The sequence below is a fragment of the Gadus morhua genome, chromosome 9 (genome assembly GCF_902167405.1).
Source record: "Gadus morhua chromosome 9, gadMor3.0, whole genome shotgun sequence".
Classification (NCBI taxonomy): domain Eukaryota; kingdom Metazoa; phylum Chordata; class Actinopteri; order Gadiformes; family Gadidae; genus Gadus; species Gadus morhua.
In genome coordinates, this window is record NC_044056.1 from 10,948,980 (window position 1) to 10,965,120 (window position 16,141).

The 16,141-nt window shown below is 48.0% G+C and overlaps 1 protein-coding gene and 2 long non-coding RNA genes across 3 annotated transcripts; 2 read left to right on the forward strand and 1 right to left on the reverse strand.

Annotated features, from left to right (window-relative positions):
• The first annotated feature begins 4,193 nt into the window (after positions 1–4,193).
• Positions 4,194–12,477, forward strand: taf3 (TAF3 RNA polymerase II, TATA box binding protein (TBP)-associated facto). Its single transcript, XM_030366657.1, has 7 exons — positions 4,194–5,081; positions 5,706–5,948; positions 6,859–8,729; positions 9,047–9,129; positions 9,575–9,815; positions 10,613–10,719; positions 11,052–12,477. Exons 1-7 carry the CDS (start codon positions 4,916–4,918, stop codon positions 11,164–11,166), a joined length of 2,826 nt encoding a protein of 941 aa, XP_030222517.1. The 5' UTR covers positions 4,194–4,915; the 3' UTR covers positions 11,167–12,477.
• Positions 12,478–13,424: 947 nt separating this feature from the next.
• LOC115550541 (uncharacterized) lies at positions 13,425–15,789 on the forward strand. Its single transcript, XR_003977905.1, has 3 exons — positions 13,425–13,785; positions 14,009–14,058; positions 15,084–15,789. It is a non-coding gene; the product is annotated as an uncharacterized LOC115550541 (long non-coding RNA).
• Positions 13,457–15,048, reverse strand: LOC115550542 (uncharacterized). The gene is made up of 2 exons (XR_003977906.1): positions 14,720–15,048; positions 13,457–14,549 (listed from the first exon to the last, which is right to left on the reverse strand). It is a non-coding gene; the product is annotated as an uncharacterized LOC115550542 (long non-coding RNA).
• Positions 15,790–16,141: the final 352 nt, after the last annotated feature.

Here is a 16,141-nt window from a genome sequence, read left to right on the forward strand (position 1 = left end):
AGTAACTATAACCAATTACTTTTTTAAAGTAACGTTCCCAGCACTGTTCATAATATAATCCGAGGCGCACATAGCTTTTGGCCGTGGTATTAGACATATTATATAAATACTAGGGCTGTAACGATACACGTATCAAACCGAAAATCGCGATACTCAAAGCCACGAACCTGTCTCGCGGTGTGAGAAGGCAGAAGCGCGATATGCCCTTTCTAACTCTTCGGTCAAATTGTCCGATTGAAATTTGCTAATAATTTGTCTAAATAATAGTCTGCTGACAGCGCCCCCTCCTATCGATGCCGTAAATATGTGACGAGATGCCCTCTCTGTGATCACAGCTCTCCGTGGCTACGGAGGATTGCATTTCTCCACAGCCGTCGAAGTCCTCATATGCGATATGAACGACATTTATCCAGAGTGGGCCAAGCGCGAAAAAAATTGCCTGTGTGATCCTGTCTCTATTGTTTTGTGTGATTTGACTGGCAGTTTGTCTGCTTATAGGTCGGAATGAAGCGGCCACCGATTATTGACAGGATGGGTACTTTATTCTACCGGACTCGTTCGTTTCTTCACTAGACACACGCGCTACCGCTCGCCCTCCTCGCTCGTCCACTCACTCGCTGACGTCACTCACACACGCATACGCACACTGCCATTCTCGCGCACACACATATGCTACTCGTAACACTATGCCTCGTTATTGCGACGTTCATGTTTTTCCTCATCTATTGAAAGTTAGGCTATTAAACATGTTGCATTCTATACGGCCTGATTATGTCATTATTTAAGCTACATAGCCTAATAAGAAGCGCTAATAAGGATATTTGAATAAACCAACCAAACAGTTAAAGGGGCCCTATTATGCCTACCAGCAAAAAGCATCCTCCAACTGCAATCTTTGGTTATTTCTTTATTAATTTAGCTATACTTTAATAGTATTCTTTCGGTTCAAATCTGTTCAGTGTTCCAAATTATTTGTTATTAAATGTTACATTAAGATAATTGGTATTTAAGTGTTGTTTAAATAAAATGCTTTTTAAATTTTAAAGAATCGTGGGATGTATCGAACTGTGGGTCAAAAATCGTGATAAAAACCGAATCGTGAATTTGTGTATCTTTACAGCCCTAATAAATACCCATATATTATATTATTATTATTATGGGGATCGAACTGGGGATCGAACTAGCATTCAGTTACAAAACAACTGCTCTATCTCCTGAGCTAAGCCGACGCATAAGGGGATTTTATCGGTTAAGCTAACCCTCAATAGAACGTGAACCTTTTAAACATGGCCGTCATCGATAGAGAACCCTTCAACAAGATCAACTGCTATTAGTAGTTACAATGCTAGATGCTGTATCGGTATATACTTGGAAAAAATGTTTACGATCATCTCTTTTTTAGTTTTAAGAGTCTGACATGAAGTGTTTTAGAATTTCTTTTGAAATTTTAAAAATTCCAATAAGAGATGCAGAGAACATTGGACATGAGTTGTATATCCTCCACCCTTCCCCAGGTTCAATGCAGAGATGATGAATAAGAAGAACCTGATGAAGAGCAGCCAGGAAACTGGAATAGTGGAGGTGCTGCCATACCACGAGTGTGACCAGACCTGCAGACCCCACCCCCGCTATCTCAAGTGTCTGATGCAGCTTCAGGTCCAGAACATCACCGCCCGGTACCCCGTGTTTGTAACCGGTAAGTGGGAAGGTTGTCATGTGGTCATTCTTTTACCCTTTCTGCCCTTTCAGAATGATGAATGAATGAATCATCGTCTTCCTGGCACGTAAAATACACACTTATTGTATGTTGTACATCCTTGTATTTAAAAATAATACTTAGCATTATGTAGCACCTTATCCTAGCTATCTTTGTTTGGGGAATGGTTTAACCTAGCGATTGTTAGTGCCATTTGGTTTTATGAACCTTCGTAAATGTTGTCTTTAAATTAAACCTAAAGGCGTGCACATCCTTCTGCAGCCACTTTAAACGTTGAAAAGATTTGAGGATGTGAGTGAAGGACACCACCGTTGAGGTGGTGTCCTTCACTCACATGACCACAGAGATCCGGTTCCATTCCCCTCTCAGAGGGTTAGGGCCACATGTCAATTTGAACTTGAGTACTGGGTTTAAAGTCAGTATTCTGAGATGATAATCTGAACTCCAAAAAGATAATCACACAAGTATTGTTTTGAGTTCTGAGTTTAGTCAGAATTCTGAGATTAAAATCAGAATTCTGATTATAAACTCAGGATCAGATTCAGAACTCCCAAATAAGAATCAGATGTGCCCCTAATCCTCTTCCGTAGCTTCCACTACTTTCGTCATTTAGTGACATTTTTAAATTCAAAGACAGTTTAAAAATACAATTTGATGCATTTTATTAAGGAACAGGCCTCCTGCTAAAAGTTGTCTACAGGTGGAAAGTAGAGTTGGTGGTTTTAAATCAGAACCTTCTCAGAGTCAATCGCTATCCTGCTAATGTTCTATCATAACATGAACATTTTCTCTCCGTTCACAGATATAACTAATCCAACGGAGGACAGATCCTTTGAAAGACATGGAATTTTAACCATGAATATTAACACTCTGCTGAATGTAATTGAACGTGAAAACTTTTCTCCAAGTACCAGTATTTAAGACTCAGAGTGGTGGCTATGTCAACAAGGTACATGTAAAGGAATTTTCGTAGACTGACGTGTTTAAATGATGTACATAAACTTCAATACCTCACTGTTACTAATTCTACATACTATCATCCTAGATATAGGGTTATATGTAGGGTTAGGGTTCCAGTTAATACATCAACTAGAACCCTACTGCTAGAACTACAGCTTCTAGGAGGAGGTATATTTTTTCATTTTTGTATGATTAAAGTTTTACGACGAACAAATCAAATGTATAAAATAAAATGGCTGCGTTTCGATTTTATATCTTCAACTGAATCCTCAACGAAGCTACTTTAGTGACGCATTGGTTCAGGTTCTCAGAGCTGTTAGCTGCTTCAGGTGGGTTTGAGGTACAAAGAATAAACCTGGCCATAGCATAGGCCACTATGTTGAGTTATGTATTAAAGAAGTTCATTCTTCTAGCAAGAAAGAAGACTACAGCGGCCTGGTGTACGAGGGACATGCTGCTTTATTCTGTTCAAGAATTGTAACCAAACGCTACTAAGCCAAAGACGCCAGTTATATTGGGTCACGTCACACAGCGCTGCCTACCACTAGCTCCAGCCTGGGTTTGTGTCTGGTATCAGCAGGTAGGACGGGGGTCAAACTGGGGGTAGGACCAGGATGGGGATCAGTCCTGGGGTAGTTCGGGGATCAGGGCAAGGTAGGACGGGGATCAGGCTGGGGGTAGGATGAGGACCAGGACGGGGATTAGGTCCTGGTAGGACGGGGATTAGGACGGGGGTCAGGGCGATGATCAGCCTGGGGGTAGGTCGGGGGTCAGGGCGATGATCAGCCTGGGGGTAGGACGGGGATCAGGGTTGGGCCAGTGGTGACCTCCCGTGTCCCTCACCATAGGGCCAGCAGATGAAAAGGGCAACATGTGAACAGCTTCCACCGGCCCGTGTTAGCAGCTAGTTTCTCGTTTTGGGTGTGATTTTGTTCAGAATGGTTTGAAGCACATGGACCAAATCTTTATTTAAACAGCTTGTGTTAAATGGGAGAAACACAGCTGGCTGTGACTTACAATTTTTTACCTATTCATCTGTCTAATCCAGTTAATAAACCTTTGTTCTTTGCCTGTTCTGTCTGCCTCATATTCTTCGGAACCATATCTCATACGAATGTACTATAACGCCTAAAGCACTAATGTTTTCCATATTCCGCTTGGGTGTGTTGGAAATCTGAGCTAACTTCCTGAAGTTGGGGGGGAAAACCACAGGCATGTTTTGAAAAATGGAAGGTTGATTGCGGAAGTCCCCGGTTTGGAGACAGCTGCACTACCTGGCGGTCATACGCCGTCAGCGCAGGTTGAAGACCCGCACCGGGTCCTCATGGACCGAGGAAGGTCCAGATGGGTTCATGGACCGGGGAGGGTCCGGATGGGTTCATGGGACAGCATTCAGGAAGTAGGCCTCACTTACATGTTTAATTAAAGTTAATTCTGTGTTATTGGTTATTTTGCATTTTAAGTTATCCAATCATTTAAGATAGGCATGCAATTAAGTACCCTTGTTTGTTACGCAAAACACAATTAATTTGGACAAAATGTTGATCATAACAAAACACATTAATGTGGATGTTCACCATTTGATATTTAGTAGGAGTCTCCTTTGCTTCGAAAGGCCGTCCCCGTTCAGAGGAGTCATCTGAGCCAGCTGTCAAGGAGGCACGGTGCGACCATATCCATTTAGGGACATGTCCTTTCTAGAATGCTCTGGGTTCCTCCGAACCGAAAGAAATGGAGAAGTAACACACAGTAAGACACAGTAACATACAGCAGGACATCCGCTTTCCTCTTAGTGGTAGCAGCCGGCAAATGGCCATTTGAAAACCAATTTACTGACTTTCGCTGAATCCCAATTGTTATGAATATGATATTTAAAATGTCTGATTAGGAGCTTCCGATAACAATACTTTATTCCGTGAAAAATAACAAAGAAAACAAACGTAAAGATTGTTACTGCGCAAAGCCAGCGGACGACGAATCTCTCGAGCACCCCGGAGTCCAGCGCGCACATTCTACGCATGCGTACCCGTCGTTTTCGGGGACGGGTCTGTGTCGATGAAGTCAAGATGGCGGCCCTGGCAAAAGCGCCAATACATTCCCTAAAATAGAAGTCAAACCGCACCTCTACATCGACATTTAAAGAACACCGATGCGGGTTCTCCCGTCCCGTGAATACCGGAAGCATGTTCGGGGACACAGAGTGACAGGAATAATACCGTAAAAGGAGCCCCCGGCGCGATGTGCGAGAGCTACGCCCGCTCGCTGCTGCGCGTGTCGGTGGCGCAGATCTGCGCGGCGCTGGGCTGGGACGCCGTGCAGCTCACCGCCTGCGACCTGCTGGCCGACGTGTTGCACAGATATCTGCAGCAGCTGTCCAGGGGCTGCCACCGCTACTCTGAGCTCTGTAAGTGTGTGCTTGTGTGGGTGTGAGTGTGAAAGAGAGGGAGAGGAAAAGAGAGTGTGTGTGTGTGTGTGTGTGTGTGTGTGTGTGTGTGTGCGTATGCGTGCGTGCGTGTGTGTGTGTGTGTGTGTGTGTGTGTGTGTGTGTTGACGTTCAGGTGACTGATAAAATAAACGAGCTTGTTTGTTTTTATCCGCGGTCCCGCCGTCCCGCTCTCGGACCAGCGCCCCCTGTGGGGAGGCCTGGTGGTGGAGGCAGGGATGGGATGTCAGAAAGTACAGTAGCTGGCTCTTCCCCGCGTTTTTATTAATGCAGTGTTGGTTGTGAATACACAAGCTGAGGGTATATGGATTAAACACTAACCTTATTGGGTGATGAGTTAAACGCTGTAACCATAAAAACCTCTCTTCCCTGAGTCTGTGTTGAAGAAATCTCTTGTTATCAAACTTTTATGAACTCCCCCTGAACCGATGTTTAAACACATTTGATCAGCTGTAGGTTAATCGCAAATGCAATAAACATATCCTCATTTCCGTTAGGGAGTGAACCAACAAGTTAAGCATCCATTCTAGTCACTATAAACACAGAGCTGTTGCTCACGTAGTCGGTTCTTGTGCTCCCTTTCAGATGGCCGGACGGACCCAGCCCTGGACGACGTGGGCCAGGCCTTCAGGCTGCTGGGGGTCAGCCTGAGTGAGCTGGAGGACTATGTGAACAACCTGGAGCCTGTGAGCTTCGCCCACCAGACGCCTCTGTTCCCCATCACCAAGAACAACGTGCTGCAGTTCCCTCAGCCCGGAGCCCGTGAGGCTGAGGAGAGGAAGGAGCACATCCCAGACTATCTGCCTCCCCTGGTCTCCCTGCACGAGGGTAGGTCTTTCAAAGATCTTCATAGTTCTTCATGGTTCTTCAGAGTCATGACTAGTTCTTCATTGTCTGCCAATCAAAAACTCATTCATTGGGATAGGGCTCTCAATCTACTCTTATCTATTCTATTCGTTTAATAGTTATTTTATGCAAAGAAAGAAAAGCAAAGACCAGTGTTGTTGTGGACGCCCAATACGTTATCTTCACGTGTCTCTGGCCAGAAACCAGGCTTTTGTTGACGTTTGAGATGCACGTGTGAAACAGCTGATCATTTCATCTGTTTCTATTCTTTAAATCTCGACAATATGACCGTGAGGAATCAGTCTGCTAAATGAGCTGGCACCATGATGTTCTCATAACGATGTCAGGGCATTTAAGAAGTGTTCTGCGATGGCAATCAGCGGGGTCTACATAAGTCCTGTCACTACGTACGAAGACCAAGCCGATGTGTCCATGACCGCGCTTCACTCAATTTTCTTTACGCGATTCGTCTGCTGCAACAGGTCTACTGGTTCAAGTAGAACATCCTACATTTCTTTTTTTGATTACTTTCAACCCGCTCTTTCTCCTAATAGTGAGTGTTGAGTTGATTATCAACCAAGGCTGTTGTAAACAGATCAAGATCAAGTCTAATCCAAAACACACCTCCATGATACCCGTGTGACTGCAGGGTGACATGGCGCTAGATATTCGAATTTCTGATCGTATCAGAAAGTGTTTGGACCTTTAAAATGCATCTAAACATCTTATTCCGACCGACATCGGAACAAAATCGGACTATAACGGACATCCCATAATCGGATAAGAACAGTAGTGATGGGGTTTAAAAGCCTGCATGACTGGAGCATGTGTATGATGTTTCTCCATCAGCTGATTGGCTAATGTTCCTCTGCTCACCGTTTATCCTCTGCAGAAGAAGAGGAGGAGGAGGTCCTCCCGGACATGGGCACCTCCGCAGAGGCCATGCAGGTTCCCCTGGAGGACGACGAAGACGACCTGGAGGACGAGGAGGCGGTCAACGACGAGAACCACCCGCTGAAGCGCCACCTGGACAGCCCCGACGCCGCCATGGGCATGATGCCCACCTCCAAGCGGCCGCGCCTGCACCCGGGCCTCAGCCCCGAGTGGGGGGTTGAGCCCCGCGAGCCCCTCACCTCCCTCAACCCCCAGCGCCTGCCCCCCGGCGTGCTGGCCTCCCACGACAGCCTGGGCTCCCTGTCCCCGGAGACGCCCACCGGCGCCCCGCCCTCCTTCAGGCCGCTGCCCCCCGCGCCCCGCCACGGCGACCACAAGTCCCACTCCACGCCCTCGAGGAAGAGCAAAGGGTCGTCCCCGGGCCGACAAAGGACTAAGTCCCCGAAGGGGGGCAGCTCGGGGGCCCCGGGGGGAGGAGCGCTCTGCTCCCCCAGGTCCTCCAAGGACCGGAAGAAGTCCCCGGGTCGGACCAAGAGCCCCAAGAGCCCGAAGATCAGCTCCTCCAAAGGACCGCCGCCGCCGCCGCCGCCGCTGCCGCCGCCCGGCAAGACGGACACGCCGCCCAAGCTGCCCCCGCTGGTACTGAGCGAGAGGATGGGCAAGGAGAACATCCACACGCACCAGAGCGGTGAGGAGGAGGAGGAGGAGGGCGGGGCGGGCGACTGCGGCTCGGAGGACGCGGAGCCCGACGACCAGGCCATCGAGGAGTCCATCGACGCCGTCATCGCCCAGGCCTGCGCCGAGCACGAGCCCGACCCCTTCGCCTTCTCCTCGGGCTCCGAGTCGGAGAGCAACGGCTTCTCCAGCCCTCGGCGGCTCACCATCATGGAGCCCTGCGTCACGCCCAAGCTCATCCTCGGACCCCCCCCCTCCGGCAAGGACCACTCCACGCCGCCGCACCTGGGCCCCGGGAACTGGACCATGGACGACTCCATCAACGAGGTGCTGCGGAAGGTGAACCAGGGTGGGCCGGGGGCGGCGACGGCGGCTCCTATGCCCCAGCTGAACCCGGACTACCTGTCGTCGGGCTCGCCCTCGCCGCCCACGCCCGAGCCCGCCCTGCTCAAGGCGCTGGAGGAGAGGATCAAGACGCCGCCGCCGCCGCCGCCGCTGTCACTCCCACCGCCGGCCGACGTCAAGAAGAAGCTGAAGAAGGAGCTGAAGACCAAGCTGAAGAGCAAGAAGGAGAAGGACAAGCCAAAGGACAAAGAGCGGGCCAAGCTGAAGGACAAGAGCAAGGACAAGAGCCGGGACAAGGGCAAGGAGCTCGCCAAGGAGGCCAAGCTGGCCCCCTGGAAGGTGGACGTGGAGCCGCTGTTCGGCCACCCGCGGGACTTCGTCCTGATGCCGGAGGCCCCGCCCGCCAAGATGAAGTCCAAGGAGGCGGACGGCTCGGGCCGCAAGGACAAGGAGAAGCACAAGGACAAGAAGAAGGACAAGGAGCGCAGCAGCAAGAAGGACAAGGCCAAGAACAAGGGCAAGGAGGAGAAGCAGAAGCTGTCGGCCCTGGCGCCGTTCGCCCTGGCCGACCTGCAGCCCCTGTTCAGCCCGGCCGGCTGCCTGCGCCTGCCCTCCATGCTGCCCCCGCTGCCCCCCGTGCTGCAGGAGAAGGAGGCCAAGGGCGGCAAGGAGAAGGAGAAGAAGAAGGACAAGAAGGAGAAGAAAAAGAAGAAGGACAAGGAAAAGGAGCGGGAGAAGGCCAGGGAGAAAGAGCGGGAGAAGGAGGAGAAGAAGAGGGAAAAGGAGCGCGAGAAGGAGAAGCGGGAGAAGGAGAAGGAGAAGGCCAAGGAGAGGATCCGACTGGAGAAGGTGAGCGACTCCTGTGGGTAGTGGGACAGCGTCAGACGACCGGGGATGATGACGGTCCTGTGATGATACGTTCATGTGATGATACGTTCACGTGTTGATACGTTCATGTGATGATACGTTCATGTGATGATACGTTCACGTATTGATACGTTCATGTGATGATTACGTTCATGTGATGATACGTTCACGTGATGATACGTTCACGTGTTGATACGTTCACGTGTTGATACGTTCATGTGATGATTACGTTCATGTGATGATGATGCGTTCATGTGATGATACGTTCATGTGATGATGCGTTGTGTTCTGCTCTCCAGGTGAAGGTGGACGTTCCGGCCTCCCTGCCTTCCCCGGTCATCCCCCGGCTGACGCTCAGAGTGGGGGCCGGTCAGGACAAAATGTACGTATCTATATCAACCGATACGCTTTGCTACAGCACACATGGTAAACGGATTCCATTTATACAGCGCTTTTCTGACCAGTGGCCACTCAAACCGCTTTACAATACTGGCTCACATTCACCCATCCATGCACACATTCACACACCGACGGCGGAGTCGACCATGCAAGGCGACAGCCAGCTCGTCGGGAGCAGTCGGGGTGAGGTGCCTCAGGGACACCTCGACAATCGGCGATCGAACTAGCATTCCGGTTACCCGCCATCCCGCTCTACCTCCTGAGCCCCATGCCGCCCTTGCCCCTAGGAACTCTACATATTTCTCTTCAGTCGTATTTGTCTCTGATGCACCAGGGCCGTGACGCATCCCTGGCAACCTGTGTAACATCTAGAACGTCCCCGGTTTACTTCTGTTCACGTGACGTCCTGTTGCTCTCTGTCCCCCCAGCGTCATCAGCAAGGTGGTCCCGAGCGCGGAGCCCAAGACTCCAGCCCCCAAGGCCCCCACACCGAAGGCCCCGCCGCCCAAGGTGGTCCCGCCCCCCCGCCCGCGGTCACCCCCGCCGCCGCCGCTGCCCCCCATTGTGATCCCGCCCCTCATGCTGCCCCCCATCTCCCTACTGGCCGCCGCCAGCTCCCTGAAGACGCCGGTGCGCAGCGTGGTGACGGAGACCGTCAGCACCTACGTGGTGAGAGGCCGCACTTTTATTCTGAAATGAGGGAGAAGGAGCCGATCCCGACGCAGCAAGCCCCTCCTCTTTGGAATAGATGGGAAACATGTCCCCTTATTATTGTCTGTGGTTTTCCCTTACTCTACGTAAGGGATAGTGTATATAGTGCCGGTCATTATTGGGGAAATAAGCCTTGACAATTCACACAGTGTGTCTTTATACAATTTATTTGTTAGTAGTGTTGATCAGCAGAGAAATCTCCGCTTAGCAACCGAATGCGCTGGGGTTGATAAGTTACCACACTACTTCTGGAGTGCTACGAAAGACGCGAATCAGAGGCAGAAAATCCACTTTCCTTGACAGCGGTCAATTATGCTTAGCAACGGTCAATTATACAAAAGTAATTGACAGCCGAACGTTGGGAATGCCCATTCAAGTGAATGGAGCATTCTACAGCATTAAGGTAGAGCTGTGTAATAAACCTAAATAATCCAACATTTAGCATTGTGTAGCATTTTATCCTAGCTATCTTATCCTAGCTATCCATAACCTAACGATGGTTAGTGCTTGCCACTTGGTTCTATGAACATCCTTACTGTACCGACAGCGTTTTCTTTTTCTTTTCTTTTTTTTTCTTCTGATAAATGTACTTACTTTGAGTCGTTTTTGATAATAGCGTCTGCTAAAAGGCCATGAATGTAGATGTGAATTTAGAGTAACGTGCTGTCAAACCAAGACCAGTTCTTTGTTCTAACGATCGTCTCCTCGTTAAATGGCTGCTCACACGTTCTCCTTCGATAACGTTCTCCCTCCAGATCCGAGACGAGAGCGGGAACCAGATCTGGATCTGTCCCGGGTGCAACAAGCCCGACGACGGCAGCCCCATGATCGGGTGCGATGGATGCAACGACTGGTACCACTGGTAAGACCTCCATGTTGTGTATCAATAAATAAACCATGGCTCATTCATAATGAATAGGACTGATCAACGAGGATCAGACGATGAACTGCTGCCGTTTGTCACAACGGTGAAGAATATTTATGTTTAGCTCTATTAATATACAACAATATACAATGTATCCCTAATGCTAAGGTACAGATGGCACCTCTCAGTATGTTTATTAGTTTGTTGCAGCATTTTAACTCAAGTCACTCACTCAATATACTTTGATGTAGATTTGGTGTCAGTTACCTGTAGTGGGATGTGTGTGTGGGCCCCCCTGTGACCCCCACCGTCTGTCCTCTATTTTCCAGGCCCTGTGTGGGCATCCTCACCGCCCCCCCAGAGGACCAGCAGTGGTTCTGTGTCAAATGTACCAGCAAGAAAAAGGACAAAAAACACAAGAAAAGAAAACACAAACTCCATTGAGACTGCCGATTTTTTCGCGCACGCGTACGCTTGACACTGATTTGCGGGGGGGGGGGGGGCTTGCAGCATGGCTGATCAACCTGCAGCTCACTTCCTGTTCACCCTGGTAAAATAAACCAGCCGCTGTTAATGGACCGTTTGTATAAGAGAAGAAGAAGAAGAAGAAGAGTGAGCTGAGGCCAGCCATCGCCCCCCTCGTCTCGTCTCCCATTCTTTGGTTCTCTTATGTTTTTACACACTGCCCTCACCTCGTCAGGATACTGGGATTCAGTTTGGAGTCGGTGCTGGGCTGCTTGTTGATGATAGGAGTCTAAACTTAGCCACGGTTTACTGGAAAATAACCCAAGAATGATCTCCATGAAGTGCATTGTTATGTATGATTTTGATGTGTTTAACGTTACTGCAAAAAACGAATTGCAGCAAATTTTCCATTTCAACTCAACAGTTACCTGCAGTATCATGACATGTCATGTGTATATTTAGAGAAAATGATGGCATTGGTTATGAGTGAGAATGTGTGTCTGTGCGTTTGTGTGCGTGTGTGTGTGCGTGTGTATAAAGGTGTAAATACTAACTTCCATGCAGGGTGGGATTTGATCTTCAGATCCTCACTTGTTAAATCCATTTTCAGATATTGGTTTTAACCCGAATGATTTTCTGTAATTCCTGTACATTTTTTAAATTGAAAGTTTGTTTTTTATTTGTTCTTCCGAGGGTTTGTTGCAGACGTTGACTCCAGCTGTGTTCCAGCTGTGCTTGTAACGTAATTAATTTTGCTGATGTTTCAATATTAAAGTTCAACCGTCAACAAGTGAATCTCATTATCATAACAGCATCCGGTAGATTTTTCTATAAACACATTTTCTGTATCTTTTTTTTTTAATTTATCTTTACATCATACAAAGCACTGTTTCTGATTTGATCGCGAGTTTGTAATGACTGATTTCTTTGCTTCATGAAAATACATCAGAAATATTCCAACAAAGCCAGTGTCAGACCTGAAGTTTTGTTTCCACTACACAACCCCTTTAAAACGCATAATAACGAGCAGGTTATTTGTTAACTGTATTTTTCTAAACCCGAGGGAAGAATCTGGGCAAGTGTGGATTGTAGATGGAAAATTGCTCTGTCAGGGAAGATTCATAAATTCAAATGATTGCAATATAATCTTATAGCTTACTCCATCCTTGATTTATTTGTACTATTGCTTAAATGACAACCCGATTTCTTGATTTGTTTATTCATCCAATTTTTATAATCCTTTTATGGTTTTAGATACTGATCAAATAAAATGTTCATGAATGGTCTTTTCATAGTTTCAAGAAGGCATTTTTTTTTATTTTTCAGTTACCTGACAAGCAGTCAAGAGTTCTGGGCTAATTGTAAGACAAACCAAGCCAATTTAAGAAATAACTTAAACATAACTTAAGCGAACCATTATGTCGGCTATATATCACAGAATTGATCCTCGTCAGTTGCAGTCTAAACTTGGACATGCAGTACCCCTAACGTCCATATGGTGTCAGTGTTCCAGCACGGAGAGGGAGCGAGCCTAAAAGCCTCTTCAACGTTTCTCCAGTCCGCAGACAGCAGTGTTTCAGCCTCAGCCTTGCACCTGTCACCATTCAGTCAAACGTTTATTTCCAGGCCAACCTTTGGAGCAGTGTGGGCTGTGGTGAACGTCTGAACGTTTATGTTGGTTTTCACCCCCACACACCTGTCATTCGTCATTGTGAACTTAAATAGATAGTCTAAACCTAGATGGAAATTCAGAATCAGACCTTTAATTACAAGATGAATACTCTCAATTATATCCAACATATTGCATGTACAGCCAGACACTCTTCATTGTAGAACACATATTGCAAGCAGTAACATTTCCTCCCAACAGCAAGAATCAGACATGAATTCTAAGTAAAAGCTTTCTGTGAAATAATCATGTATCAAAAAGAAGCTGTGGCCTTGTGTGGGTTTGCGACCGGAGACCAAAGGAAAGCATGATCTCTTCCGATAATATCACCAGACCAAGAGGAAGTCACATTTCACTGCAGAGCAGAGAAGCGGAAGAGAAAGGCTTCTTTAAGAGTTGCAGAGTCTCCAGATGACGAACCAAAGAGCTGTACACACACGCGCGCACACACACACACACACACACACACACACACACACACACACACACACACACACACACACACACACACACACACACACACACACACACACACACACACACACACACACACACACACACACACACACACACACACACACACACACACACACACACACACACACACACACACACACACACACACACACACCTCCGCTGGCTTTAATCGGGTTTGGTTTGCACCCCAGCGCTGCTCACCTACACAGCGGGGAGCGTGTTCTTCCAAATCCAAATCTACCACATTACGCAGAAAAACCGAATTCTTGTTCTTAGGTGAGATCCTTCCACGTTACACCAGTGTGAGATTTCTCAAAGGTCGCGGATACAGGAGCACTCCCCCCCTCCGGACCGTCTCACTGCCGTCCTTCCTCTCGTCTATCAATCACCTGCACGGTGGCAGGAGTCACAGCTTATTACCGGCATCCGTCTGATCATAAATTCTCCACACCGTACGTTGAACAACTCCTGCAACGACAGGGCCTGCAAATGCATGCCGTTAAAAATGTGTCTTTGCTCTTATCGTCTGATTCTAAACAGCTATGTCAAGCTCCGTCTTTTTCTGCCTTCTGAACAGAAGATTTGAATAATTATCAACATCAAGCAGATGTTAAATATGTCAACAGTCAATACTCATTTCGTACGTTTATCATACGTGTTTTTCCCGTTTCGCAGAACAACACAAACCACATGACAGGCGGGTGATGGGTCCCATGAGAGAACAGGTGTGGAGGGAGAGCTGTGGGCCGTTCTCAGAGGGTCTCCGAGGCCTGATGTCAACATGTGGTGTCATTAGAGCCGATCACTTGACAAGCATGGCTGCTCGTTTGGCCTCACAGCAGCGGTGCCAAGATAAAATAGTTCACTCATTTCCTTCCCCTTTACGAGAAATCTCAAACAATTATAGCATCAGTGCAACATCGTTTTTAATAGGGAGACAAAGTCGCTCATTTATAACAGGGACAAAGTATTGAATACAGTATACATAGTAAAGTACAGTGTCCAATGCACTGGGACCAACCACAGGTCTGAGATCTAATGCTGAAGTCCCTTCACAGCTCCATTACCGCGTCTCACGGTCAGGCTCTTAATTGCGTGTGGGACTCATGACCTTTGGTCCGCGTGACGTCCAGCCAGCGGTGTGTCTCTCACGGGGGATCAGAGCTCTAGTCTCTACTTGGGCCTGTGGCACCAGGAACGCTAAGCTCCAGTACTTCTGCAAAGGGCGGGATTTAATCATCAGCCTTTAAAATATTCATGTCAGTGGAAAGAGTCTCAGAGTCAGGCCCTGTTAGTAATGGAGGGAATGTGGAGGCGTGTGCTCAAGGAGGCTAGAAAGGAATGCGTCGACGTTCGGTTTTTATTGTGCGTTATAGACAATCGTACCTTGTGTCAGCGTTTAGCTGCTGCTCGGCACCGTGTGTCATTTACATACCAGATGCATGCCGGCACAGAGAGACCACTATCTCTCTGGCCCAGAGCCTGTGTTTACAACACGGGAGAAGAGCACAGGACAGATTTAAGTGTGGTAGCCTATTCCAAACAATGCATACACTTAGCGCCATATACACACGATCTATAGATAGGTTCAATGAATAATGTACACATATGCATGCATCAACACAATAAACCGCATGTTTTAATGGCGACTAAAGAACAAGGAGTTGCAGAGTTATGTAATCTTTACCACACTCTTTTTACTTTCTCTTCCTCATCCCCCCCCCCCCCCCCCCCCCCCCCCCCCCTTCAGACAGACCGTACCGCAGATACGCTGGGATGTTACCGAGCAGCCAGGGAGCTGAGCGGGTTCATCATCGGCGTCGCCACCTTACTATTACATCCTTGATGAGCTGTGCTCTCACCTTCCTCCTCCCCGTCCACACCTCCACTTCACGGGGAACGCCTCGGTCCTCGGCCGTGCCACAGCCAGGTATTGTCGATCTGACTTCCAGGGTTTCTTTGGACAGGGACTTACATTCACATTTACATTCGGAGCATTCAGCCGACGCTTTTATCCAAAGCGACTTACATTTGTCAGAAGAAGGACGAACAACAATATATCACTGTCGGTACAGTAAGGATGTTCATTGAACAAAGTGCCAAGCACTAACAATCGTTAGGTTAACCAATTCCCTGCATACATAAGAGATAGCTAGGATAAGGCGCTACACGATGCTAAGTACTATTTCTAAGTGCAAGGACGTACAACATACAATTAGTGCATACATTAAGTGCCAGGATGTACAACATAATATAAGTAGGAGGGTGTGGGAGAGGGTGGCTATGAAGGGTCTACGTGAACTCTGAACAGCCAGCTTGAAGGACCAGCCTGCGGCCACAGATGGAGCAGAGCGGGAGATGAGCTAGTTCTGTGTCACGTTCCTGACCCGGCGAGACGGAGTCGGTTTACAGGACGTTAGTACAGCAGTCCACGTGAGAACATTCTCCCAGAGGCGGTGGGGGTACAGGCAGTCCGTGGACGGACCAAACAGGATGTTTGTTCTCCGGATGTTAACCATAGCTGCTGTGAGTTATGTCAGACTTCTCCACTGACAGGTTATGCAGGATCTCCATGACAACTTTGTTCCAAGATCGGTGACCTCCCCTTAGTCCAATAAACTCACCTTCATCCGATGTACGCACCCTGATCAAATTAACTTGCCATCATCAGAAGAACACATCATCATCCAATGAGGCCACCGTCTCCGAGGAACTCACCATCATCGAATTAACTCACCATCTTCTGAAAAGCTCACCATCATCAAATGAACTATCATCCAATGCAGTGAACATTATCCATCACACTCA

Coding starts and splice junctions, on each gene's coding strand:
- taf3 (XM_030366657.1), top strand. CDS start 4,916: ATGTGCGAGAGCTACGCCCGCTCGCTGCTGCGCGTGTCGGTGGCGCAG. Junction 5,082..5,705: donor CCACCGCTACTCTGAGCTCT/GTAAGTGTGTGC, acceptor GCTCCCTTTCAG/ATGGCCGGACGGACCCAGCC. Junction 9,816..10,612: donor AGACCGTCAGCACCTACGTG/GTGAGAGGCCGC, acceptor TTCTCCCTCCAG/ATCCGAGACGAGAGCGGGAA.